This window comes from Salvelinus alpinus, chromosome 34, assembly GCF_045679555.1.
Source record: "Salvelinus alpinus chromosome 34, SLU_Salpinus.1, whole genome shotgun sequence".
Classification (NCBI taxonomy): Eukaryota; Metazoa; Chordata; class Actinopteri; order Salmoniformes; family Salmonidae; genus Salvelinus; species Salvelinus alpinus.
The window spans coordinates 16,473,438-16,500,749 of NC_092119.1; the positions used below are offsets into that span (position 1 = coordinate 16,473,438).

Sequence of the window (27,312 nt, forward strand, 5' to 3'; positions counted from 1 at the left end):
TATACATCGTTCTCAATCATTTATGAATGTTTACTGCAGATTATTTTGAACAGGGAATACCGAGTATTAATAACATTATCAGTAATTTATCTCCTTAAAGCTTTACCTTTGTGCTTGTTGATAATGAATGTCCAAAACCATCTACATAATCTATCACATAATCTACAGTTGTTTAGGATTAGAGCAAACCCAGTGAGGTTTCAGATGATATCATACTCCCTCGGAGGGAGAACGATAGAATAGAGTGATAGAGAGATTCATGTTTCATATTCTACTGACATCCTCTGGTGAGGAATAGTCACTGCAGACAGCGCTTACTCTGAGAAAGGGGCGGACTTGCACCTAAATACAATCATTTCTAATCCAGCCACTGTTACTAAGCACGCCCTGATCAATTATACAATGGATTTCGTGTGTATATTAGTCATAAAATGTCTCAGCTCTCTATGAATTCAGTTGCTGGTTGCTGCAGAGTGAGTAAACGATGGTTGCTGGTTGCTGCAGAGTGAGTAAACGATGGTTGCTGGTTGCTGCAGAGTGAGTAAACGATGGTTGCTGGTTGCTGCAGAGTGAGTAAACGATGGTTGCTGGTTGCTGCAGAGTGAGGAAACGATGGTTGCTGCAGAGTCAGTAAACAATGGTTGCTGGTTGCTGCAGAGTAAGTAAACGATGGTTGCTGGTTGCTGCAGAGTGAGTAAACGATGGTTGCTGGTTGCTGCAGAGTGAGTAAACGATGGTTGCTGGTTGCTGCAGAGTGAGTAAACGATGGTTGCTGGTTGCTGCAGAGTGAGTAAACAATGGTTGCTGGTTGCTGCAGAGTGAGGAAACGATGGTTGCTGCAGAGTCAGTAAACAATGGTTGCTGGTTGCTGCAGAGTAAGTAAACGATGGTTGCTGGTTGCTGCAGAGTGAGTAAACGATGGTTGCTGGTTGCTGCAGAGTGAGTAAACGATGGTTGCTGGTTGCTGCAGAGTGAGTAAACGATGGTTGCTGGTTGCTGCAGAGTGAGTAAACGATGGTTGCTGGTTGCTGCAGAGTGAGTAAACGATGGATGCTGGTTGCTGCAGAGTGAGCAAACGATGGTTGCTGGTTGTCTCATGTATAGAGCTAAATTGTACTGTTGCAAAGTCCTTAAAGTGTCTTGGTCAATATCAATCTGACTCTTGTCTTTAGGTCATTACAATCTTGGAAGCATAAGTTTGTGTGGTTTCATTGTGAGTCGTCCTCATCAAGGAAAGACATTTATACGTTCCCCTGTCTCTCTCTCTATTGGTGTCAGTATGTTCCCCTGTCTCTCTCCATTGGTGTCAGTATGTTCCCCTGTCTCTCTCTCTATTGGTGTCAGTATGTTCCCCTGTCTCTCTCCATTGGTGTCAGTATGTTCCCCTGTCTCTCTCTCTATTGGTGTCAGTATGTCCCCCTGTCTCTCTCTCTATTGGTGTCAGTATGTTCCCCTGTCTCTCTCCATTGGTGTCAGTATGTTCCCCTGTTTCTCTCTCTATTGGTGTCAGTATGTTCCCCTGTCTCTCTCTCTATTGGTGTCAGTATGTCCCCCTGTCTCTCTCTCTATTGGTGTCAGTATGTTCCCCTGTCTCTCTCTCTATTGGTGTCAGTATGTCCCACTGTCTCTCTCTCTATTGGTGTCAGTATGTCCACCTGTCTCTCTCTCTATTGGTGTCAGTATGTCCCCCTGTCTCTCTCTCTATTGGTGTCAGTATGTCCCCCTGTCTCTCTCTCTATTGGTGTCAGTATGTTCCCCTGTCTCTCTCCATTGGTGTCAGTATGTTCCCCTGTCTCTCTCTCTATTGGTGTCAGTATGTTCCCCTGTCTCTCTCTCTATTGGTGTCAGTATGTCCCCCTGTCTCTCTCTCCATTGGTGTCAGTATGTTCCCCTGTTTCTCTCTCTATTGGTGTCAGTATGTTCCCCTGTCTCTCTCTATTGGTGTCAGTGTGTTCACCTGTCTCTCTCTCTGTTGGTGTCAGTATGTTCCCCTGTCTCTCGCTCTATTGGTGTCAGTATGTCCCCCTGTCTCTCTCTCTATTGGTGTCAGTATGTCCCCCTGTCTCTCTCTCTCTATTGGTGTCAGTGTGTTCCCCTGTTTCTCTCTCTCTATTGGTGTCAGTGGGTTCACATGTCTCTCTCTCTGTTGGTGTCAGTATGTTCCCCTGTCTCTCTCTCTATTGGTGTCAGTATGTTCCCCTGTCTCTCTCTCTATTGGTGTCAGTATGTTCCCCTGTCTCTCTCTCTATTGGTGTCAGTATGTTCCCCTGTCTCTCTCTCTCTATTGGTGTCAGTGTGTTCCCCTGTTTCTCTCTCTATTGGTGTCAGTGGGTTCCCCTGTCTCTCTCTCTCTATTGGTGTCAGTATGTTCCCATGTCTCTTTCTCTATTGGTGTCAGTGTGTTCCCCTGTCTCTCTCTCTCTATTGGTGTCAGTATGTTCCCCTGTCTCTCTCTCTCTATTGGTGTCAGTGGGTTCCCCTGTCCCTCTCTCTCTATTGGTGTCAGTATGTTCCCATGTCTCTTTCTCTATTGGTGTCAGTTTGTTCCCCTGTCTCTCTCTCTATTGGTGTCAGTTTGTTCCCCTGTCTCTCTCTCTATTGGTGTCAGTATGTTCCCATGTCTCTTTCTCTATTGGTGTCAGTATGTTCCCCTGTCTCTCTCTCTATTGGTGTCAGTATGTCCACCTGTCTCTCTCTCTATTGGTGTCAGTATGTCCCCCTGTCTCTCTCTCTATTGGTGTCAGTATGTCCCCCTGTCTCTCTCTCTATTGGTGTCAGTATGTCCCCCTGTCTCTCTCTCTATTGGTGTCAGTATGTTCCCATGTCTCTCTCCATTGGTGTCAGTATGTTCCCCTGTCTCTCTCCATTGGTGTCAGTATGTTCCCCTGTCTCTCTCTCTATTGGTGTCAGTATGTTCCCCTGTCTCTCTCTCCATTGGTGTCAGTATGTCCCCCTGTCTCTCTCTCCATTGGTGTCAGTATGTTCCCCTGTTTCTCTCTCTATTGGTGTCAGTATGTTCCCCTGTCTCTCTCTATTGGTGTCAGTGTGTTCACCTGTCTCTCTCTCTGTTGGTGTCAGTATGTTCCCCTGTCTCTCGCTCTATTGGTGTCAGTATGTCCCCCTGTCTCTCTCTCTATTGGTGTCAGTATGTCCCCCTGTCTCTCTCTCCATTGGTGTCAGTATGTTCCCCTGTCTCTCTCTCTATTGGTGTCAGTATGTTCCCTGTCTCTCTCTCTATTGGTGTCAGTATGTTCCCCTGTCTCTCTCTCCATTGGTGTCAGTATGTTCCCCTGTCTCTCTCTCTATTGGTGTCAGTATGTTCCCCTGTCTCTCTCTCTATTGGTGTCAGTATGTTCCCCTGTCTCTCTCTCTCTATTGGTGTCAGTGTGTTCCCCTGTTTCTCTCTCTCTATTGGTGTCAGTGGGTTCCCCTGTTTCTCTCTCTCTATTGGTGTCAGTATGTTCCCCTGTCTCTCTCTATTGGTGTCAGTGTGTTCACATGTCTCTCTCTCTGTTGGTGTCAGTATGTTCCCCTGTCTCTCTCTCTATTGGTGTCAGTATGTTCCCCTGTCTCTCTCTCTATTGGTGTCAGTATGTTCCCCTGTCTCTCTCTCTATTGGTGTCAGTATGTTCCCCTGTCTCTCTCTCTCTATTGGTGTCAGTGTGTTCCCCTGTTTCTCTCTCTCTATTGGTGTCAGTGGGTTCCCCTGTCTCTCTCTCTCTATTGGTGTCAGTATGTTCCCATGTCTCTTTCTCTATTGGTGTCAGTGTGTTCCCCTGTTTCTCTCTCTCTATTGGTGTCAGTATGTTCCCCTGTCCCTCTCTCTCTATTGGTGTCAGTATGTTCCCATGTCTCTTTCTCTATTGGTGTCAGTTTGTTCCCCTGTCTCTCTCTCTATTGGTGTCAGTATGTTCCCATGTCTCTTTCTCTATTGGTGTCAGTGAGTTCCCCTGTTTCTCTCTCTCTATTGGTGTCAGTGGGTTCCCCTGTCCCTCTCTCTCTATTGGTGTCAGTATGTTCCCATGTCTCTTTCTCTATTGGTGTCAGTATGTTCCCCTGTCTCTCTCTCTCTATTGGTGTCAGTATGTTCCCCTGTCTCTCTCTCTGTGTTGGTGTCAGTATGTTCCCATGTCCCTCTCTCTGTGTTGGTGTCAGTATGTTACCATGTCCCTCTCTCTCTGTGTTGGTGTCAGTATGTTCCCATGTCTCTCTCTCTGTGTTGGTGTCAGTATGTTACCATGTCCCTCTCTCTCTGTGTTGGTGTCAGTATGTTACCATGTCCCTCTCTCTCTGTGTTGGTGTCAGTATGTTCCCATGTCTCTCTCTCTGTGTTGGTGTCATTATGTTCCCATGTCCCTCTCTCTGTGTTGGTGTCAGTATGTTACCATGTCCCTCTCTCTGTGTTGGTGTCAGTATGTTCCCATGTCTCTCTCTCTGTGTTGGTGTCAGTATGTTACCATGTCCCTCTCTCTGTGTTGGTGTCAGTATGTTCCCATGTCCCTCTCTCTGTGTTGGTGTCAGTATGTTCCCATGTCTCTCTCTCTGTGTTGGTGTCATTATGTTCCCATGTCCCTCTCTCTGTGTTGGTGTCAGTATGTTACCATGTCCCTCTCTCTGTGTTGGTGTCAATATGTTCCCATGTCCCTCTCTCTCTGTGTTGGTGTCAGTATGTTCCCATGTCCCTCTCTCTCTGTTGGTGTCAGTATGTTACCATGTCCCTCTCTCTGTGTTGGTGTCATTATGTTCCCATGTCCCTCTCTCTCTGTTGGTGTCAGTATGTTCCCCTGTCTCTCTCTCTGTGTTGGTGTCAGTATGTTCCCCTTTCTCTCTCTGTTGGTGTCATTATGTTCCCCTGTCTCTCCCTCTATTTGTGTCAGTATGTTCCCCTGTCTCTCTCTCTCTCTCTCTCTATTGGTGTCAGTATGTTCCCCTGTCTCGCTCTCTCTCTCTCTCTCTCTCTCTCTCTCTCTCTCTCTCTCTCTCTCTCTCTCTCTCTCTCTATTGGTGTCAGTATGTTCCCCTGTCTCTCTTTCTTTCTCTCTCTGTCTCTCTCTCTCTATTGGTGTCAGTATGTTCCCCTCTCTCTGTGTGTTGGTGTCAGTTGTGTCCCTGTCTCTCTTTCTCCTTGTTGGTGTCAGTGTGTTCCCCTGTCCTTCTCTCTGTGTTGGTGTCAGTTGTGTCCCTGTCCCTCTCTCTATGTTGGTGTCAGTTGTGTCCCTGTCTCTCTTTCTCCTTGTTGGTGTCAGTGTGTTCCCCTGTCCTTCTCTCTGTGTTGGTGTCAGTTGTGTCCCTGTCCCTCTCTCTATGTTGGTGTCAGTGGTGTCCCTGTCTCTCTCTCTGTGATGGTGTCAGTTGTGTCCCTGTCCCTCTCTCTGTGTTGGTGTCAGTTGTGTCCCTGTCTCTCTCTCTTTGTTGGTGTCAGTGTGTTCCCCTGTCCTTCTCTCTGTGTCTGTGTCAGTTGTGTCCCTGTCCCTCTCTCTATGTTGGTGTCAGTGGTGTCCCTGTCTCTCTCTCTGTGATGGTGTCAGTTGTGTCCCTGTCCCTCTCTCTGTGTTGGTGTCAGTTGTGTCCCTGTCTCTCTCTCTTTGTTGGTGTCAGTATGTTCCCATGTCCCTCTCTCTGTGTTGGTGTCAGTTGTGTCCCTGTCCCTCTCTCTGTGTTGGTGTCATTAAGTTCCCCTGTCCCTCTCTCTGTGTTGGTGTCATTAAGTTCCCCTGTCCTTCTCTCTGTGTTGGTGTCAGTATGTTCCCCTTTCTCTCTGTGTTGGTGTCAGGGTTGTCCCTGTCCCTTTCTCTGTGTTGGTGTCAGTATGTTCCCCTGTCTCTCTCTCTGTGTTGGTGTCAGTTGTGTCCCTGTCCCTCTCTCTGTGTTGGTGTCAGTATGTTCCCCTGTCTCTCTGTGTTGGTGTCAGTTGTGTCCCTGTCCCTCTCTCTGTGTTGGTGTCAGTTGTGTCCCTGTCCCTCTCTCTGTGTTGGTGTCAGTTGTGTCCCTGTCCCTCTCTCTGTGTTGGTGTCAGTTGTGTCCCTGTCCCTCTCTCTGTGTTGGTGTCAGTTGTGTCCCTGTCCCTCTCTCTGTGTTGGTGTCAGTTGTGTCCCTGTCCCTCTCTCTGTGTTGGTGTCAGTTGTGTCCCTGTCCCTCTCTCTGTGTTGGTGTCAGTTGTGTCCCTGTCCTTCTCTCTGTGTTGGTGTCAGTTGTGTCCCTGTCCCTCTCTCTGTGTTGGTGTCAGTTGTGTCCCTGTCCCTCTCTCTGTGTTGGTGTCAGTTGTGTCCCTGGGGTTTATTTTGAGGTCTTATCACAGCTGTTCTATATGTGGGAAAGACCCCCCACCCCCTCTCTCTCGCTCTTTTCCTCCTTCTCACTTCTCCTTTTCTTTCTCATATACCCAGGACCTTCTGGTAAGAATCAGTTCAATATCTCGTATGCATTTTGTGTTTTGGGTGATGTAGACAGAAATTTTATCATGGGTATATGTTTCCTGTCTTCTTGTGGCATTGTAGGGATTGTTTGAAAAGTATTTTGGATAAGCTATTTTTATATTTGGAATGGGTAACAGATTTGTCATATTGGTGAAGTAGTGTACAGTTTGTGTTACGGTGGACCACTTGTTTTTTGTCATTTTTATGTGAACTTGTCAATTACAATATCGGGATACTGTTGAATCAGATTAGTGTTCGATTCCAAAAGTCTTTCTTGGAATGGATTAGGCAGGCTGCTTGGAGGTTGATGTCCTATCACACAACTCTATCTGAAAGATTCATTAGAAATACATACACATGCAAAAGTGGCCCATTTTTAGACAAGAAGCTGTGGAATATAGTATTACAATAAAAATAGATGCGTTACTTCTTCTGGGTATAATGCAACTCCAACTCTGTTGTGTAGTCACTGTTCTGGGTATTTCAAGTGCTGGTATTAGTTTCATCAATCCATATACTACTACAATTTACACCAACAAAAGTGAGGTTTTGAAATAAGTAAATAACATGACCATATTAAGAAGTTCCTAAAATAGCATGTGTGCCCAGAACAGGTGGTAAGTACTCTGACAGCTCAGCTCTGCCTGTGAAAGCACTGAGCAGCGGGAAGTGGAGAATGAGTAGAGGCTTTGCACCCAGGCAGCAGACTAATTATATGCACATAAACAGGCCACAGTCAAGCTCCACCAACCAGACTTCAGTTGATATATTATAAGTTGTGAATCTGATTGACTATGTCATTTAGGGTCATTCAATAGATACAAATCAAGAGAAAACAGTTATAATAATATTGGAAAAGATTATGTTAAAGCTATTCTGTTCAAGTTTGGATTGACCTTGGCTTGAATGTTTTCCCCTTATACAGTAGTATAATAGTAGAAGTATATTAGTATACACTGAGTGGACAAAACATTAGGAACACATGCTCTTTCCATGATATAGACTGACCAAGTGAATCCAGGTGAAAGCTATGATCCCTTATTGACGTCACTTGTTAAATCCACTTCAATCAGTGTAGATGAAGGATGAGGAGACAGGTTAAAGAAGGATTTTTAAGCCTTGAGACAATTGAGACATGGATTGTGTGTGTGTCTCATTCAGAGGGTGAATGGGGAAGACAAAATATTTAAGTGTCTTTGAACAGGGTATTGTAGTAGCTGCCAGGTGCACCGGTTTGTGTCAAGAACTGCAACGCTGCAGGGTTTTTCACACTCACCCGTTTCCCATGTGTATCTAGAATGGTCCTCCACCAAAAGGGCATCTAGACAACTTGACTCAAATGTGGGAAGCATTGGAGTCAACATGGGCCAGCATCCCTGTGGAACCCTTTCCGACACCTTATAGAGTCCATGCCCAACTATTTAAGGCTGTTCTGAGGGCAAAAGGAGGGTGCAACTCAATATTAGGAAGGTGACCCTAATGTTTTGTACACTCAGAGTATTTTATTGCTTTTATTACCCGAGCATGAGGAACCAATCGGGGGATTTGCATTGTGAGTGTGTGTAATAGCGCATAGTCTCTAGGTCTTGTCTCATTAATGACCATCCTTCATGGAAACATTGAACTAGAATATAACCACATTAGTTTTAGTCATTCTAATACTATGCTGTATCATTCTCTCTCGTTGCTAGCCTATCAGAATGGAGACTTGTCAGGTGAATGGCCAGGGGGAGCCAGCCCAGGGTCAGGGTCAGGTGGACTTGACAGAGGACCTGAGCAAGCAGCTAGAGGACATTATCAGTACCTACCAGGAGGCCAGTGAGGAGCCCACGGAGCAGGAGGAAGAGGAGGCGCTGAAGGAGCAGGTCACGAAGAAGAGCTCCGCCAAGGACCAGAAACTGGAGAAGAAGATGCTCAAAAGCCTTGGTGGGTTCTTTTCTTCTTCTTCTTTGGTTCTATTCAGCATCAATAGTTCTAGTGTTACGGTGTATCAATAGTTCTAGTGTTACGGTGTATCAATAGTTCTAGTGTTACGGTGTATCAATAGTTCTAGTGTTACGGTGTATCAATAGTTCTAGTGTTACGGTGTATCAATAGTTCTAGTGTTACGGTGTATCAATAGTTCTAGTGTTACGGTGTATCAATAGTTCTAGTGTTACGGTGTATCAATAGTTCTAGTGTTACGGTGTATCAATAGTTCTAGTGTTACGGTGTATCAATAGTTCTAGTGTTACGGTGTATCAATAGTTCTAGTGTTACGGTGTATCAATAGTTCTAGTGTTACGGTGTATCAATAGTTCTAGTGTTACGGTGTGTCAATAGTTCTAGTGTTACGGTGTATCAATAGTTCTAGTGTTACGGTGTATCAATAGTTCTAGTGTTACGGTGTATCAATAGTTCTAGTGTTACGGTGTATCAATAGTTCTAGTGTTACGGTGTATCAATAGTTCTAGTGTTACGGTGTATCAATAGTTCTAGTGTTACGGTGTATCAATAGTTCTAGTGTTACGGTGTATCAATAGTTCTAGTGTTACGGTGTATCAATAGTTCTAGTGTTACGGTGTATCAATAGTTCTAGTGTTACGGTGTATCAATAGTTCTAGTGTTACGGTGTATCAATAGTTCTAGTGTTACGGTGTATCAATAGTTCTAGTGTTACGGTGTATCAATAGTTCTAGTGTTACGGTGTGTCAATAGTTCTAGTGTTACGGTGTATCAATAGTTCTAGTGTTACGGTGTATCAATAGTTCTAGTGTTACGGTGTATCAATAGTTCTAGTGTTACGGTGTATCAATAGTTCTAGTGTTACGGTGTATCAATAGTTCTAGTGTTACGGTGTATCAATAGTTCTAGTGTTACGGTGTATCAATAGTTCTAGTGTTACGGTGTATCAATAGTTTTTGTGTTATTAACTGTACTATAACGTGATCTCTATTCAGGTAAAGAGGCCATGCTATTGATGCAGAGTTTGAACAAGCTCGGCACTCCAGAGCAGAAACTGGAGGCCATCATCAAGAAACATGCTGAGCTGGTGAGCGGAGCGTGCTGATCCATGAGGCAGTGTTGATCCATGCTTCAGAGTTAGTGCTGATCTATGAGGCAGTGCTGATCCATACCCCAGAGTTAGTGTTGATCCATGAGGTAGTGTTGATCCATGCCCCAGAGGTAGTGCTGATCCATGAGGTAGTGCTGATCCATGAGGCAGTGCTGATCCATACCCCAGAGGTAGTGCTGATCCATGAGGCAGTGCTGATCCATGAGGCAGTGCTGATCCATGAGGCAGTGCTGATCCATGAGTTAGTGCTGATCCATGAGTTAGTGCTGATCCATGAGGCAGTGCTGATCCATGAGGCAGTGCTGATCCATGAGTTAGTGCTGATCCATGAGGCAGTGCTGATCCATGAAGCAGTGCTGATCCATGAGGCAGTGCTGATCCATGAGAGAGTGCTGATCCATGCTTCAGAGTTAGTGCTGATCCATGAGGTAGTGTTGATCCATGAGTTAGTGCTGATCCATGAGGCAGTGCTGATCCATGAGGCAGTGCTGATCCATGAGGCAGTGCTGATCCATGAGGCAGTGCTGATCCATGAGGCAGTGCTGATCCATGAGGCAGTGCTGATCCATGAGGCAGTGCTGATCCATGAGGCAGTGCTGATCCATGAGGCAGTGTTGATCCATGCTTCAGAGTTAGTGCTGATGGAAAAAGTACCCAATTGTCATACTTGAGTAAAAGTAAAGTCACCTAGTAAAATATTACTTGAGTAAAAGTCTAAAAGTATTTGTTTTTAAATATACTTAAGTAGCAAAAGTAAATGTAATTGCTAAAATATACTTGCGTATCAAAAGTAAAAGTAAAAGTATAAATCATTTCACGTTCCTTGTATTAAGCAAACCAGACGGCACCATACAAGTAAAGTACAGATACACCAAAAAACGACTTAAGTAGTACTTTAAAGTATGTTTACCTAAGTACTTTACACCACTTCCCAGAGGTAGTGTTGATCCAGACCCCAGAGGTAGTGTTGATCCATGCCCCAGAGGTAGTGTTGATCCAGACCCCAGAGGTAGTGTTGATCCATACCCCAGAGGTAGTGTTGATCCAGACCCCAGAGGTAGTGTTGATCCAGACCCCAGAGGTAGTGTTGATCCATGCCCCAGAGGTAGTGTTGATCCATGCCCCAGAGGTAGTGCTGATCCAGACCCCAGAGGTAGTGTTGATCCATGCCCCAGAGGTAGTGTTGATCCAGACCCCAGAGGTAGTGTTGATCCATGCCCCAGAGGTAGTGTTGATCCATGCCCCAGAGGTAGTGCTGATCCATACCCCAGAGGTAGTGTTGATCCAGACCCCAGAGGTAGTGTTGATCCAGACCCCAGAGGTAGTGTTGATCCAGACCCCAGAGGTAGTGTTGATCCAGACCCCAGAGGTAGTGTTGATCCATGCCCCAGAGGTAGTGTTGATCCAGACCCCAGAGGTAGTGTTGATCCAGACCCCAGAGGTAGTGTTGATCCAGACCCCAGAGGTAGTGTTGATCCAGACCCCAGAGGTAGTGTTGATCCAGACCCCAGAGGTAGTGTTGATCCATGCCCCAGAGGTAGTGTTGATCCAGACCCCAGAGGTAGTGTTGATCCAGACCCCAGAGGTAGTGTTGATCCAGACCCCAGAGGTAGTGCTGATCCATGCCCCAGAGGTAGTGTTGATCCATACCCCAGAGGTAGTGTTGATCCAGACCCCAGAGGTAGTGTTGATCCAGACCCCAGAGGTAGTGCTGATCCATGCCCCAGAGGTAGTGTTGATCCATACCCCAGAGGTAGTGCTGATCCATGCCCCAGAGGTAGTGTTGATCCAGACCCCAGAGGTAGTGCTGATCCAGACCCCAGAGGTAGTGTTGATCCATACCCCAGAGGTAGTGCTGATCCATGCCTCAGAGGTAGTGTTGATCCAGACCCCAGAGGTAGTGCTGATCCAGACCCCAGAGGTAGTGCTGATCCATGCCCCAGAGGTAGTGCTGATCCAGACCCCAGAGGTAGTGCTGATCCAGACCCCAGAGGTAGTGTTGATCCATGCCCCAGAGGTAGTGTTGATCCATGCCCCAGAGGTAGTGTTGATCCAGACCCCAGAGGTAGTGTTGATCCATGCCCCAGAGGTAGTGTTGATCCATGCCCCAGAGGTAGTGCTGATCCATGCCCCAGAGGTAGTGCTGATCCAGACCCCAGAGGTAGTGCTGATCCATGCCCCAGAGGTAGTGCTGATCCAGACCCCAGAGGTAGTGCTGATCCAGACCCCAGAGGTAGTGCTGATCCATGCCCCAGAGGTAGTGTTGATCCATGCCCCAGAGGTAGTGCTGATCCATGCCCCAGAGGTAGTGTTGATCCAGACCCCAGAGGTAGTGTTGATCCATGCCTCAGAGGTAGTGTTGATCCATGCCCCAGAGGTAGTGTTGATCCATGCCCCAGAGGTAGTGCTGATCCATGCCCCAGAGGTAGTGCTGATCCATGCCCCAGAGGTAGTGTTGATCCATGCCCCAGAGGTAGTGCTGATCCATGCCCCAGAGGTAGTGCTGATCCATGCCCCAGAGGTAGTGCTGATATTTTCATATCTTATCAAGTACAGTCTTCTATTAATGATTATTAATCTTTAACTTCCGTCAGTCTCATTCCAAATGTCGTAAAATTGTTTTTGGGGACCTTCAATGCTGCAGAAATGTTTTGGTACCCTTCCCCAGATCTGTGCCTTGACACAATCCTGACTCTGAGCTCTACGGACAATTCATTCGACCTCATGCCTTGGTTTTTGCTCTGACATGCATTTTCAACTGTGGGATATTATATAGACAGGTGTGTCCCTTTCCAAATCATCTTTCCAAATCATGTACAATCAATTGAATCTACCACAGGTGGATTCTAATCAAGTTATAGAAACATCACAAGGATGATCAGTGGAAACAGGATGCACCTGAGCTCAATTTCGATTTTTTTTAGCAAAGGGAAGGAATGCTGAAGTAAAAAAGGTATTTCTGTTTTTTTATTTGCAAAAAAATCTAAAAAACTGTTTTCACTTTGTCATTATGGGGAATCATGTGTAGATTGATGAGGAAAAAAAGTCTAACGTAACAAAATGTGGAAAAAGTTAAGGGGTCTGAATACTTTCGGAATTCACTTTTTACTACAAAAGTAATGTATGTGTGTGTGTTCGTGTTTCCGTGTCTTTATTTGTGTGTGTGTGTGTGTGTGTGTGTGTGTGTGTGTGTGTAGCTGGATGAGCACCGGGGTGACCAGAAGCAGCTGAAGTTTCTGCAGAAGAAGCTTCTCCAGGTGATGAAAGAGAAGGACCAGCTCCAGAGTGAACACAGCAGGGCTGTTCTGGCCCGCAGCAAGTTGGAGTCCCTGTGTAGGGAGCTGCAGAGACACAACAAGACCCTCAAGGTGAGCCTCTCATTGTAGCATGATTTACACTACATGACACTACACTACAAAAGTATGTGGACACCTGCTCGTTGAACATCTCATTCCAAAATCATGGGCATTAATATGGACTTGGTCCTCCCTTTGCTGCTATAACAGCCTCCACTCTTCTGGGAAGGCGTTCCACTAGATGTTAAAACATTGCTGCTGGGACTTGCTTCCATTCAGCCACAAGAAAATGAGTGAGGTTGGGCACTGATGTTGGGTGATTAGGCCTGGCTCGCAGTCGGCGTTCCAATTCATCCCAAAGGTGTTCGATAAGGTTGAGGTCAGGGCTCTGTGCAGGCCAGTCAAGTTCTTCCACACCGATCTCGACAAAGCATTTCTGTATGGACCTCGCTTTGTGCACGGGGGCATTGCTATGCTGAAACAGGAAAGGGCCTTCTCCAAACTGTTGCCACAAAGTTGCAAGCACAGAATCATCCAGAATGTCATTGTATGCTGTAGTGTTAAGATTTCCCTTCACTGGAACTAAGGGGCCTAGCCCAAACCATGAAAAACAGCCCCAGACCATTATTCTCCTGGCATCTGCCAAGCCCAGATTCGTCCGTCGGACTGCCAGATTGTGAAGCGTAATTCATCAATCCAGAGAACGTGTTTCCACTGCGCCAGAGTCCAATGGCGGCGAGCTTTACACCACTCCAGCCGATGCTTGGCATTGCGCATGGTAATCTTAGGCTTGTGTGCGGCTGCTCGGCCATGGAAATTAATTTAATGGAGATCCCAACGAACAGTTCTTGTGCTGTTGTTGCTTCCAGAGGCAGCTTGGAATACGGTCGGGAGTGTTGCAATCGATGACAGACAATTTTTATGCGCTACGTGCTTCAGTACTCGGCAGTCCCGTTCTGTGAGCTTGTGTGGCCTACCACTTCGCGGCTGAGCCGTTGTTGCTCCTAGACGTTTCCACTTCACAATAACAGGACTTACAGTTGACCAGGGCAGCTCTAGCAGGAATGAAATTTGACCAACTGACTTGTTGGAAAGGTGGCATCCTATGACAGTGCTGTGTTTAAAGTCACTGAGCTCTTCAGGAAGTCCATTCTACTGCCAATGTTTTTCTATGGAGATTGCATGGCTGTGTGCTCGATTTTATACACCTGTCAACAACGGGTGTGGCTGAAATAGCCAAATCCACTAATTTGAAGGGGTATCCAAATACTTTTGTATATATAGTGTGCCTCAGTACCCATAACACTCTGTGTAACATGTCCAGGGTGAAGCTCTCCTCTCGCTGACTAGTACCGCCAATCAGAATTGTATCAAATACTACTTTGAAATACCTGAACTGCTATTGGTTTACTTTGCCCTTTAAAATGGAACCAATGGATTAGCCTTGAATGTTCAAACTCCAAGCTAAATCAAGCGCATCTCATATACTTTTACATATTTATTTGACCTGGGTCTGATGCAACAACCAGTGGCCCTCACTAAGTTAAAATTATACGGCAGGTGTAAGGTTAGTATGTGAATACACTGTCTGTGTATTCACTCCTTACATGAGTTTGTCTGGGAGTCCAAATGGCACACTTTTCCCTATGTAGTGCACTACTTTTGACCAGAGTCAAAGGTAGTGCAATACATAGGGAATAAGGTGCCATTGGGGACAAACCCTAATGGTGCATCATCCTGTATTCTATGATTGTTCAGGAGGAGACCCTCCAGAGGTGTAGGGAGGACGACCTGAAGAGGAAGGACATCACCACTCACTTCCAGAGCACGCTAACGGACATCCAGGTCCAGATCGAGGAGCACAGTACCCGCAACACCAAGCTGTGTCAGGAGAACAGCGACCTGGCAGAGAAACTCAAGAGCCTCATCTCCCAGTACGACGCAAGAGAGGCGGTATGGAGCCCTGTTACAAACTCTCTGGATCTTGTAGTGCAGTTTAAACTGAATGTGTTTACTTACAGTACCGGTCAAATGTTTGGACACAGGTTTTTGCTTTATTTTGAAAATGTTATACATAGTAGAATAATAGTGAAGACATCAAAACTATGAAATGACACATATGGAATTATGTAGTAACCAAAAAAGTGTTAAACAAATCAAAATATATTTGAGATTTGAGATTCTTCAAAGTAGCCATCCTTTGCCTTGAAAACAGCTTTGCACACTCTTGGCATTCTCTCAACCAGCTTCATGAGGAATGCTTTTTCAACAGTCTTGAAGGAGTTCCCACATATTCTGAGCACTTGTTGGCTGCTTTTCCTTCATTCTGTGGTCCAACCCATCCCGAACCATCTCAATTGGGTTGAGGTCGCATGATTGTGGAGGCCAGATCATCTGATGCAGCACTCCATCACTCTCCTTGGTAAAATAGCCCTTACACAGCCTGGAGGAGTGTTGGGTCATTGTCCTGTTGAAAAACAAATGATAGTCCCACTAAGCGCAAACCAGATGGAATGGTGTATCGCTGCAGAATGCTGTGGTAGCCATGCTGGTTAAGTGTGCATTGAATTCTAAATAAATCACTGACAGTGTCACCAGCAAAGCACCCCCACACCATCACACCTCCTCTTCCATGCTTCACGGTGGGAACCACACATGCGGAGATCATCCGTTCACCTACTCTGCGTCTCACAAAGACATGACGGTTAGAATCAAAAACCTCAAATTTGGACTCATCAAATCAAATCAAATCAAGTTTATTTTATATAGCCCTTCGTACATCAGCTAATATCTCGAAGTGCTGTACAGACACCCAGCCTAAAACCCCAAACAGCAAGCAATGCAGGTGTAGAAGCACGGTGGCTAGGAAAAACTCCCTAGAAAGGCCAAAACCTAGGAAGAAACCTAGAGAGGAACCAGGCTATGAGGGGTGGCCAGTCCTCTTCTGGCTGTGCTGGGTGGAGATTATAACAGAACTATGCCAAGATGTTCAAAATGTTCATAAGTGACAAGCATGGTCAAATAATAATCATGAATAATTTTCAGTTGGCTTTTCATAGCCGATCATCAAGAGTTGAAAATAGCAGGTCCGGGACAGGTGGCGGTTCCATAACCGCAGGCAGAACAGCTGAAACTGGAATAGCAGCAAGGCCAGGTGGACTGGGGACAGCAAGGAGCCATCACGCCCGGCAGCCCCGACGCACGGTCCCAGGGCTCAGGTCCTCCGAGAGAGAAAAAGAGAGAGAGAAGGAGAGAATTAGAGAGAGCCAAGATTTTCAAAATGTTCACAAATGACAAGCATGGTCAAATAATAATCAGGAATAAATGTCAGTTGGCTTTTCATAGCCGATCATTAAGAATTGAAAACAGCAGGTCTGGGACAGGTAGGGGTTCCATAACCGCAGGCAGAACAGTTGAAACTGGAATAGCAGCAGGGCCAGGCAGGCTGGGGACAGCAAGGAGTCATCATGCCCGGTAGTCCTGACGTATGGTCCTAGGGCTCCGGTCCTCCGAGAGAGAGAAAGAAAGAGAGAAGGAGAGAATTAGAGAGAGCCAAGATTTTCAAAATGTTCATAAATGACAAGCATGGTCAAATAATAATCAGGAATAAAAGTCAGTTGGCTTTTCATAGCCGATCATTAAGAGTTGAACAGGTAGGGGTTCCATAACAGCAGGCAGAACAGTTGAAACTGGAACAGCAGCAAGGCCAGGTGGACTGGGGACAGCAAGGAGTCATCATGCCCGGTTTGCCGTGACGTATGGTCCTAGGGCTCAGGTTCTCCGAGAGAGAGAAAGAAAGAGAGAACGAGAGAATTAGAGAGAGCATACTTAAATTCACACAGGACACTGGATAAGATAGGAGAAGTACTCCAGGTATAACCAACTGACCCTAGCCCCCCGACACATAAACTACTGCAGCATAAATACTGGAGGCTGAGACAGGAGGGGTCAGGAGACACTGTGGCCCCATCCGATGATACCCCCGGACAGGGCCAAACAGGAAGGATATAACCCCACCCACTCTGCCAAAGCACAGCCCCCACACCACTAGAGGGATATCTTCAACCACCAACTTACAATCCTGAGACAAGGCCGAGTATAGCCCACAAAGATCTCCACCACAGCACAAACCAAGGGGGGGCGCCAACCCAGACAGGAAGATCACGTCAGTAACTCAACCCACTCAAGTGACGCACCCCTCCTAGGGACGGCATGAAAGAGCACCAGTAAGCCAGTGACTCAGCCCCTGTAATAGGGTTAGAGGTAGAGAATCCCAGTGGAGGGGAACCGGCCAGGCAGAGACAGCATGGGCGGTTCGTTGCTCCAGAGCCTTTCCGTTCACCTTCACACTCCTGGGCCAGACTACACTCAATCATATGACCTACTGAAGAGATAAGTCTTCAGTAAAGACTTAAAGGTTGAGACCGAGTCTGCGTCTCTCACATGGGTAGGCAGACTATTCCATAAAAATGGAGATCTATAGGAGAAAGCCCTGCCTCCCGCTGTTTGCTTAGAAATTCTAGGGACAATTAGGAGGCCTGCGTCTTGTGACCGTAGCGTACGTGTAGGCATGTACGGCAGGACCAACTCGGAAAGATAGGTAGGAGCAAGCCCATGTAACGCTTTATAGGTTAACAGTAAAACCTTGAAATCAGCCCTTGCCTTAACAGGAAGCCAGTGTAGGGAGGCTAGCACTGGAGTAATATGATCAAATTTCTTGGTTCTAGTCAGGATTCTAGCAGCCGTATTTAGCACTAACTGAAGTTTATTTAGTGCTTTATCCGGGTAGCCGGAAAGTAGAGCATTGCAGTAGTCTAACCTAGAAGTAACAAATGCATGGATTAATTTTTCTGCATCATTTTTGGACAGAAAATTTCTGATTTTTGCAATGTTACGTAGATGGAAAAAAGCTGTCCTTGAAACAGTCTTGATATGTTCGTCAAAAGAGAGATCAGGGTCAAGAGTAACGCCGAGGTCCTTCACAGTTTTATTTGAGACGACTTTACAACCATCAAGATTAATTGTCAGATTTAACAGAAGATCTCTTTGTTTCTTGGGACCTAGAACAAGCATCTCTGTTTTGTCCGAGTTTAAAAGTAGAAAGTTTGCAGCCATCCACTTCCTTATGTCTGAAACACAGGCTTCTAGCGAGGGCAATTTTGAGGCTTCACCATGTTTCATTGAAATGTACAGCTGTGTGTCATCCGCATAGCAGTGAAAGTTAACATTATGTTTTCGAATAACATCCCCAAGAGGTAAAATATATAGTGAAAACAATAGTGGTCCTAAAACGGAACCTTGAGGAACACCGAAATGTACAGTTGATTTGTCAGAGGACAAACCATTCACAGAGACAAACTGATATCTTTCCGACAGGTAAGATCTAAACCAGGCCAGAACTTGTCCGTGTAGACCAATTTGGGTTTCCAGTCTCTCCAAAAGAATGTGGTGATCGATGGTGTCAAAGGCAGCACTAAGGTCTAGTAGCACGAGGACAGATGCAGAGCCTCGGTCTGACGCCATTAAAAGGTCATTTACCACCTTCACAAGTGCAGTCTCAGTGCTATGATGGGGTCTAAAACCAGACTGAAGCATTTCGTATACATTGTTTGTCTTCAGGAAGGCAGTGAGTTGCTGCGCAACAGCTTTTTCAAAAATTTTTGAGAGGAATGGAAGATTCGATATAGGCCGATAGTTTTTTATATTTTCCGGGTCAAGGTTTGGCTTTTTCAAGAGAGGCTTTATTACTGCCACTTTTAGTGAGTTTGGTACACATCCGGTGGATAGAGAGCCGTTTATTATGTTCAACATATGAGGGCCAAGCACAGGAAGCAGCTCTTTCAGTAGTTTAGTAGGAATAGGATCCAGTATGCAGCTAGAAGGTTTAGAGGCCATGATTATTTTCATCATTGTGTCAAGAGATATAGTACTAAAACACTTGAGTGTCTCCCTTGATCCTAGGTCCTGGCAGAGTTGTGCAGACTCAGGACAATTGAGCTTTGGAGGAATACGCAGATTTAAAGAGGAGTCCATAATTTGCTGTGTTGTCTGAGAATTTATAGCACGACTTTGATGCTCCTTGGTTGGGGTCTGAGCAGATTATTTGTTGCAATTGCAAACGTAATAAAATGGTGGTCCGACAGTCCAGGATTATGAGGAAAAACATTAAGATCTACAACATTTATTCCATGGGACAAAACTAAGTCCAGAGTATGACTGTGGCAGTGAGTAGGTCCAGAGACATGTTGGACAAAACCCACTGAGTCGATGATGGCTCCGAAAGACTTTTGGAGTGGGTCTGTGGACTTCTCCATATGAATATTAAAATCACCAAAAATTTGAATATGATCTGCTATGACTACAAGGTCTGATAGGAATTCAGGGAACTCAGAGAGGAACGCTGTATATGGCCCAGGAGGCCTATAAACAGTGGCTATAAAAAGTGATTGAGTAGGCTGCATAGATTTCATGACTAGAAGCTCAAAAGACGAAAACGTCATTTTTTTTTTTGTAAATTTAAATTTGCTATCGTAAATGTTAGCAACACCTCCGCCTTTGCGGGATGCACGGGGGATATGGTCACTAGTGTAACCAGGAGGTGAGGCCTCATTTAACACAGTAAATTCATCAGGCTTAAGCCATGTTTCAGTCAGGCCAATCACATCAAGATTATGATCAGTGATTAGTTCATTGACTATAACTGCCTTTGAAGTGAGGGATCTAACATTAAGTAACCCTATTTTGAGATGTGAGGTATCACGATCTCTTTCAATAATGGCAGGAATGGAGGAGGTCTTTATCCTAATGAGATTGCTAAGGCGAACACCGCCATGTTTAGTTTTGCCCAACCTAGGTCGAGGCACAGACACAGTCTCAATGGGGATGGCTGAGCTGACTACACTGACTGTGCTATTGGCAGACTCCACTAAGCTGGCAGGTTGGCTAACAGCCTGCTGCCTGGCCTGCACCCTATTTCATTGTGGAGCTAGTGGAGTTAGAGCCCTATCTATGTTTGTAGATAAGATGAGAGCACCCCTCCAGCTAGGATGGAGTCCGTCACTCCTCAGCAGGTCAGGCTTGGTCCTGTTTGTGGGTGAGTCCCAGAAAGAGGGCCAATTATCTACAAATTCTATCTTTTGGGAGGGGCAGAAAACAGTTTTCAACCAGCGATTGAGTTGTGAGACTCTGCTGTAGAGCTCGTCACTCCCCCTAACTGGGAGAGGGCCAGAGACAATTACTCGATGCCGACACATCTTTCTAGCTGATTTACAGGCTGAAGCTATGTTGCGCTTGGTGACCTCTGACTGTTTCATCCTAACATCGTTGGTGCCGACGTGGATAACAATATCTCTATACTCTCTACACTCGCCAGTTTTAGCTTTAGCCAGCACCATCTTCAGATTAGCCTTAACGTCGGTAGCCCTGCCCCCTGGTAAACAGTGTATGATCGCTGGGTGATTCGTTTTAAGTCTAATACTGCGGGTAATGGAGTCGCCAATGACTAGGGTTTTCAATTTGTCAGAGCTAATGGTGGGAGCCTTCGGCGTCTCAGACCCCGTAACGGGAGGAGTAGAGACAAGAGAAGACTCGGCCTCAGACTCCGACTCGCTACTCAATGGGGAAAACCGGTTGAAAGTTTCTGTCGGCTGAATAAGCGACACCGGTTGAGCATTCCAACAGCATTTCCCTCCAGAAGCCATGAGAAAATTGTCCGGCTGCGGGGACAGTGCGGGGGGGATTTATACTAACGTTACTATCTGTACTTACTGGTGGCACAGACGCTGTTTCACCCTTTCCTACACTGAAATTACCCTTGCCTAACGATTGCGTCTGAAGCTGGGCTTGCAGCACAGCTATCCTCGCCGTTAGGCGATCATTCTCCTGTATATTATGAGTACAGCGAATGCAGTTAGAAGACATCATGTTAAAGTTACTACTTAGCTTCGGCTGTTGAAGGTGCTGACGAACCATGTCCAGATAAAGCGTCCGGAGTGAAAAAGTTGAATGAGGGAAAAAAGTTGTGATGGAAAAACTAAAAGTATAAACGTAAAGTTGTCAGCTAGCAAAGCAAAGCTAGCAAAGTAAAGTTGGCAACAAAACGCACAGCAACACGTCTGCAAATTCAAGAGGAAGTGACGTATCAAAAAAAGGTGCTCCAGACTCATCAGACCAAAGGACAGATTTCCACCGGTCTAATGTCCATTGCTTGTGTTTCTTGGCCCAAGCAACTCTTCTTCTTATTGGTGTCCTTTAGTAGTGGTTTCTTTGCAGCAATTCAACCAGGAAGGCCTGATTCACGCAGTCTCCTCTGAACAGTTGATGTTGAGATGTGTCTGCTACTTCAACTCTGTAAAGCATTTATTTGGGCTGCAATCAGAGGTGCAGTTAACTCTAATGAACTTATCCTCTGCAGCAGAGGTAACTCTGGATCTTCCTTTCCTGAGGCGGTCCTCATGAGAGCCAGTTTCATCATAGCGCTTGATGATTTTTGCGACTGCACTTGAAGAAAATTTTCCGCATTGACTGACCTTCATGTCTTCAAGTAATGATGGACTGTCGTTTCTCTTTGCTTATTTGAGCTGTTCTTGCCATAATATGGACTTAGTCTTTTACCAAATAGGGCTATCTTCTGTATATCACCCCTACCTTGTCACAACATAACTGATTGGCTCAATGCATTAAGAATGAAAGAAATTCCACAAATTAACTTAAAAAGGCTTACCTGTTAATTGAAATGCATTCCAGGTGATTACTTCATGAAGCTGGTTGAGAGAATGCCAAGAGTGTGCAAAGCTGTCATCAAGGCAGATGGTGGCTACTTTGAAGAATCTCATATATAAAATATATTTTGATTTGTTTAACACTTTTTTGGTTACTACATGATTCCATAGTTTTGATGTCTTCACTATTATTCTACAATGTAGAAAAATAGTTAAAAAAAAAAGAAAAACCCTTGAATGAGTAGGTGTGTCCAAACTTTTGACTGGTACTGTCTATTAACACGCAATCACACATGTATTTTAAATAGCGTTTTTCATTACAATGATAATCTCAAAGATGCTTTAAAATAAAACAAATGTTACAATGTTAGTATTAAATTGTACACAACCTTTGTGTCTCTTTCTAACATCCATCGCGCGCACTTCACATCACACACACTTCACACACTTCACATCACACACACTTATATTCAATTCAATACTCAACTGAGATAGAAACCCATCATGATTGAACACAACAGGCCCATGCAACAATAGGGGTCACTGTGTGACAATATAAGCTTGCTCCTCTTTGAGTCAAGGGCATGCTCAGTTGTTAATTTGTCTAATTTCTCATTATTGTTAGTGTCTGATGAGCTTGGCTCGGTTATGGATGTCAAAGTTCACCTTTCAAGCAAGAATGATACCACTAAGAATACACCAATGATACAAACCAGCCCTTGCCACTCTTTTACTGTGGAAACGTTGTGTAAAATGTGTAGTGTTTGTCTCAGTGAAAGTGATCCAATCTACCTCTTGTTACCTCACAGAACCTGGAAAAGGTGTTCAAACATAGAGACCTGCAGCAGAAGTTGTTGGAAACCAAACTTGAACAGGCAAACATGATCATTGCTGCGGGAGAGGAGAAGCACAAGCGAGAGAAAGACCACGTAAGTTAGCATCTTACAGCACTTGACTGACAATAGATTTGACACAATTTACAATATTTTATTTTCAGGTCATATCGACTATGAGAAGAGTTTCATCACATACAGTGTATTCATATACTGTCTATTATTGAAGATCAGTGCATGGAATAAGCTACACACATGAAAAAACATAATGGAAAAATGTTATTCATTGACAAGGCAAAGAATTCACAACTGATATATTTTCATTTGACATTTTTTGAAGTTGATAAATAAGGCTGCACGGTCGCAGGTGAAGGTGCAGATTCTGAAAGAACAAGAGGAAGGGATGCAGGCCCAGGTAAATGGAGACTGTTTCTTTATCTCTGTCTGTCTTCCCTCTCACTCTCTCCCACTCTATCTCCGCTCTATCTCTCTCTGTCTGTCTCCCCTACCCTCTCTCTCTCTCTTTTTTACATACTGCTGCACAAACTTAACTTTCTAATTTCTCCCTCCAGATTTCCATGTACTCCGAAAAGTTTGATCAAATCCAGGGGACTGTGTCAAAGAGCAATGGAGTGTACGCCAGCTTCAGACAGGACATGGAGAAGGTAGCCAAAGTCTTACTCTCAGTGTTTATCCTATAGTGACGACCTTATGTATAATCTTATATGAGACCAATGGTGTTGCCATGGCACAAATACATTCCATTTATTTATACCATGGCATTGTTGTATACTAATATCTGATTGGCTCTAAGGGCATTCTAGAGCTTGCATTATTGAAGTGACAATGCCCGAGAAGCTGATGTTTGGAAGATATTGGCATGGGTTACCAACATATTCAAATAATAATTGACATATTTTCATTACAAACGTTATTTTTATGACTTTATTCATACTATTTCATCCAAAAGATATAGTCCCGACTCACAAATGTAGGTTTGTTACCAAAGCCGGCTGGTCGTTTGTTCTATCGGTACGGTTGCCAGAGACACGACCCAGTCGTTCAGTCTTTTTGTTCTGTATCTATGGACGGGACCCAGTCGTTTGTTCTAAATGTTACATTGCCATACTGGCTGGCAACGTTCTCATCCCTTGCTTGCTAGTTACTTACAGTCACGTAAAAAAGTGCAGCCAGAAAAAAAGCTAAGTAGCTGCATTTGCATTTGTTTAAGCTGTTTTCTAGTGACATATATTTGGGTACATCCATAACAATGAGATAATGAAGCGTGATTTCGGCTGGCATAGAAAATCTGCACACTTGTCTTGTTCAGGGGAGCTATCCAACAACACAGCTAACACAATCCCTTCAAACTGCTGGGAAGACTGCAAACTAGCTGCACTTTGTTTTGTTTAACATTTTTTCAATTGACATTTCTTTGTTTATGTCCATAAATGAAGCCAGCTGATTCATGATTTTGACTGGCTGAGAAACGCTGCCTGCCTGCCTGTCTCGTCCCAACACGTTCATTACTATGGGACAGCTGGAGTTGAATATTGAAACAATGTTGCAAAAGTCAGGGAGACAGAAAGCAAGGTTTATACAAATTTCCGCTGTTGAAAACTAAATGTTAGTCTAAAAGAAATGTGAGATAATGTCTAGATGCTTTTTATAGTGGAGATCAAGTTTATAAATTCCCTGGCTGGGCTGATGAGACAGTGGATTGCGCAGTCAGATGCAACAGAGTAAATAGACATTTTAACATCATATATTTAACCGGGGGTAACTTGTGGAATAGACACCGGCTGGAATGTGTTTTCTTAATAAAAAAAATATCCAATTGGTAGTTACAGTCTTGTGCCATCGCTGCAACTCCACTATGGACTCGGGAGAGGCGAAGCTCGAGAGCAACGAGAGCCTCCGAAACATGACCCTGCCAAGCCACACTGCTTCTTGACACATTGCTCGCTAAACCCGGAAGCCAGCCTGCACCAATGTGTTGGAGGAAATACCGTACAACTGTTGTTGACCGAAGTCAGCATGCATGCACCAGGCTCACCATAAGGAGTCACTAGAGCGCAATGGGACAAGGACATCCAACCCTCCCCTAAGCCGGATGACGCTGGGCCAATTGTGCGCCGCCTCATGGGTCTCCTGGTCACAGCCTGCTGCGACACAGCCTGGGATCGAATCTGGGTCTGTAGTGCCTTACATGCTGACCACATCGCCCGCATCGCGTGCGAGCATTGCAAAAGAAATGTACACATACATGTTATTCAATCATTGCACCCACTTGGTTCTATTTGTGACGCTTGATACGCGGCAAGTCCCGCCTCTCCCATTTCCTCATTGGTTTTTAGAGATTACTAGAAACAAACCCAGTTTATCCATTTATCTGTTTATTAATTGTCAGAGTAGAGGACCTTGTGCATTTCAGGTAAAATAACAACCCAGGTGAAATTACAACCCAATGTTTATATCCCAGAACAAATTAGCTAGCAACAGCAAGCTAAATTGCAATACATGTTTAATGCTTTTCAACCTGTCCCCAAATGAATATAGTTGGTTCAGAGTTTGTTTTTGATATTTCAACCTGCGTGTCCTGATCGAGTCTGGTGTGGGTGGGCAAAATCAACATGTGCGCGATGTGAGTGGTTCTGGTCAGCATGTTAGACCCAGAGGCTGGAATGCAGTTTTAACCTTACAGCATTCAGGATTAGACCCACCCATTGTATAATACCCATTTTAAACTGGGTGGTTCGAGCCATGAATGCTGATTGGCTGATAGCGTGGTATATCAGACAGTATACCACGGGTATGACAACGCATTTATTTTTACTGCTCTAATTAGGTTGGTAACCAGTTTATAATAGTAATAAGGCACCTCAGGGCTTTGTGGTATATGGTCAATATACCACACCCTCTCGTGCCTTATTGCTTAAATAAAGCACGGTAGATGCACGGTAGGTGGCTATAGTTAATTCTTACATGTTCAATGTTTGAGCTGCTTTTGAAAGCAAAAGTCGAATTGAAAACATTATTGGCATTGTTGAATTCGATATTCATAATAGCAAGCTAGGACAGATGGTTTGGTTAGCCAAACTAGCAAGTCTGTTTGTTCGGTAAGTAAACTTGCTAGCTACTTCAGTTGATGTTTAACAGATTTCTACCTGCAAATGATCACATTTCTAGCTGCAAATGTGTTCAATTATAGCCATTGTATAACAGGGATAATCAACTCTGGGCTCTATGCGTTCTCTGGAAAATAATGCAACTCCGTGGAAGGTTGGTTGAACTCTGCAAGCGTGTCGTGGAACACACCTTCCACGTCCTTCATTATTTTCCATAGAGCGCATAGCCCCTTGTTGATTATCCCTTACTTTTCAATTGAACTGTCATTTTTTGTCTTGTAGATGTCCAAGAAGATGAGGAAGCTGGAGAAAGAGTCTATCCAATGGAAAAGCCGTTTCGAGGGCTGCAACAAGGCTCTTATCGATATGCTCACAGACGTAAGATACCATACACATTTCACCCATTTTCTGTAATACTCAGTGCTCTTTTACGTTCACCCTCTATCAAAGACATGAAAGACAAACAAGCAACAAAGACTTAAACATGACTGTAGATCTTCTTTGACTCATGGTGGAGATAGTGTCTGCGTACCAAATGGTACCCTATTCCCTGGTGCAGTGCACTACTCTTGACCATAGCCATAGCCATATTGGCTATAGACACCAGATAGGTTATAGGAGGACATTTGGGATGATGGCTATGATTTATCTTGACGAATCTCACCCTGTATCTTTTTACCCCATTCAGAAAACCTTGAAGGAGAAGGAGTTTGAGCTGTTCACCTTGAAGACTCGGAAGCTGGAAAAACTGTGCCGGGCACTGCAGGAGGAGAGGAACAGTCTCTCTCATAAGCTCCAGGAAGCCAATCCAGCGGCTGCCACCAGTGTAGCGGAGACAAAAGAGAAGGAGAATCCAGAGGTACCTGCTACTGAAAAGCCCAGTGAGACACCCTCTGAAAAACCCAAGGCTACTGAAACCTCTGTTCCTATAGAGACCCCCGCAGTCGTAACTCCTGCTACTAAAAATCACGCTCCTGCAACCCCCCTGACCAGAGAGCTGGCTGACCTGAAGGCCCAAAAGGCCCGTCTACAGGAGATTCAAGTGTCCTTCACCCTTTCCAACGTCGTGCCGCCTGAGTTCTTTGACAACGAGGAAGAGGAGGAGACCACCACAGAGCCACATGGACAAACTGATGCCCCAGAGGCCAGTAACGAGGCAACCAAGGCCCCAGAGAAGAATCACATAGAGGGGTGTAACGGAGACAAGACGACAGAGGAGACCACCAGTCCATCTTCTTCTGCCGTAGCAGCTGAAGAAGACGAAGCCCAGGAGCAGAGAGATAGGGATATGGAGTCAGTTGACTAGACTGACTAAATTAAAGCCCAGTCTTTCAGGCACTGATGATGCAGCTTCTAGCCAACATAGATTAAATGATTATTATTGTACGTGATTACCAAATATGTTTACATACAATAAAATACATTGATTATTATTCACCACCAGCCTCTCTGTGAACAAGAAAAAGGAAGCTGAGGAACTATGGACGAGAAACTACCAGTAAGACATCTAGCATAGCTACCTTTCCTAATGAGAACCATTGACTTTGAACGTAAACACCTTTGTGAGAGCCAATGCATTTAGTAATAATCAACTTTATCTCATTCATCACATTATATTAACCTTTGAACAGCACATACAGAAGTTACACAGATTATCTACTGTTATTGCTCTCTATCTCTCTCTACATGTAAGGAAATGCGGAATGCTGTTGAGGACTTTATACAGCTGGGAGTAGGCTGATATACAGTACCAGTCAAAAGTTTGGACACACTTACTCATTCAAGTGTTTTTCTTTATTTTTTAAAATGTTCTACATTGTAGAATAATAGTGACGACATCAAAACTATGAAACAACATGGAATC

General features: G+C 44.8%; 1 protein-coding gene across 1 annotated transcript; it reads left to right on the forward strand.

Moving 5' to 3' along the window:
- Positions 1-6,293: 6,293 nt before the first annotated feature.
- LOC139563572 (beta-taxilin-like) lies at positions 6,294-26,885 on the forward strand. The gene is made up of 10 exons (XM_071382354.1): positions 6,294-6,395; positions 8,108-8,342; positions 9,356-9,447; positions 12,669-12,839; positions 14,526-14,720; positions 22,297-22,416; positions 22,661-22,735; positions 22,893-22,985; positions 25,731-25,826; positions 26,137-26,885. Exons 2-10 carry the CDS (start codon positions 8,117-8,119, stop codon positions 26,752-26,754), a joined length of 1,686 nt encoding a protein of 561 aa, XP_071238455.1. The 5' UTR covers positions 6,294-6,395; positions 8,108-8,116; the 3' UTR covers positions 26,755-26,885.
- Positions 26,886-27,312: the final 427 nt, after the last annotated feature.

Coding starts and splice junctions, on each gene's coding strand:
- LOC139563572 (XM_071382354.1), top strand. CDS start 8,117: ATGGAGACTTGTCAGGTGAATGGCCAGGGGGAGCCAGCCCAGGGTCAG. Junction 8,343..9,355: donor GAAGATGCTCAAAAGCCTTG/GTGGGTTCTTTT, acceptor ATCTCTATTCAG/GTAAAGAGGCCATGCTATTG. Junction 22,736..22,892: donor AGGAAGGGATGCAGGCCCAG/GTAAATGGAGAC, acceptor TTCTCCCTCCAG/ATTTCCATGTACTCCGAAAA.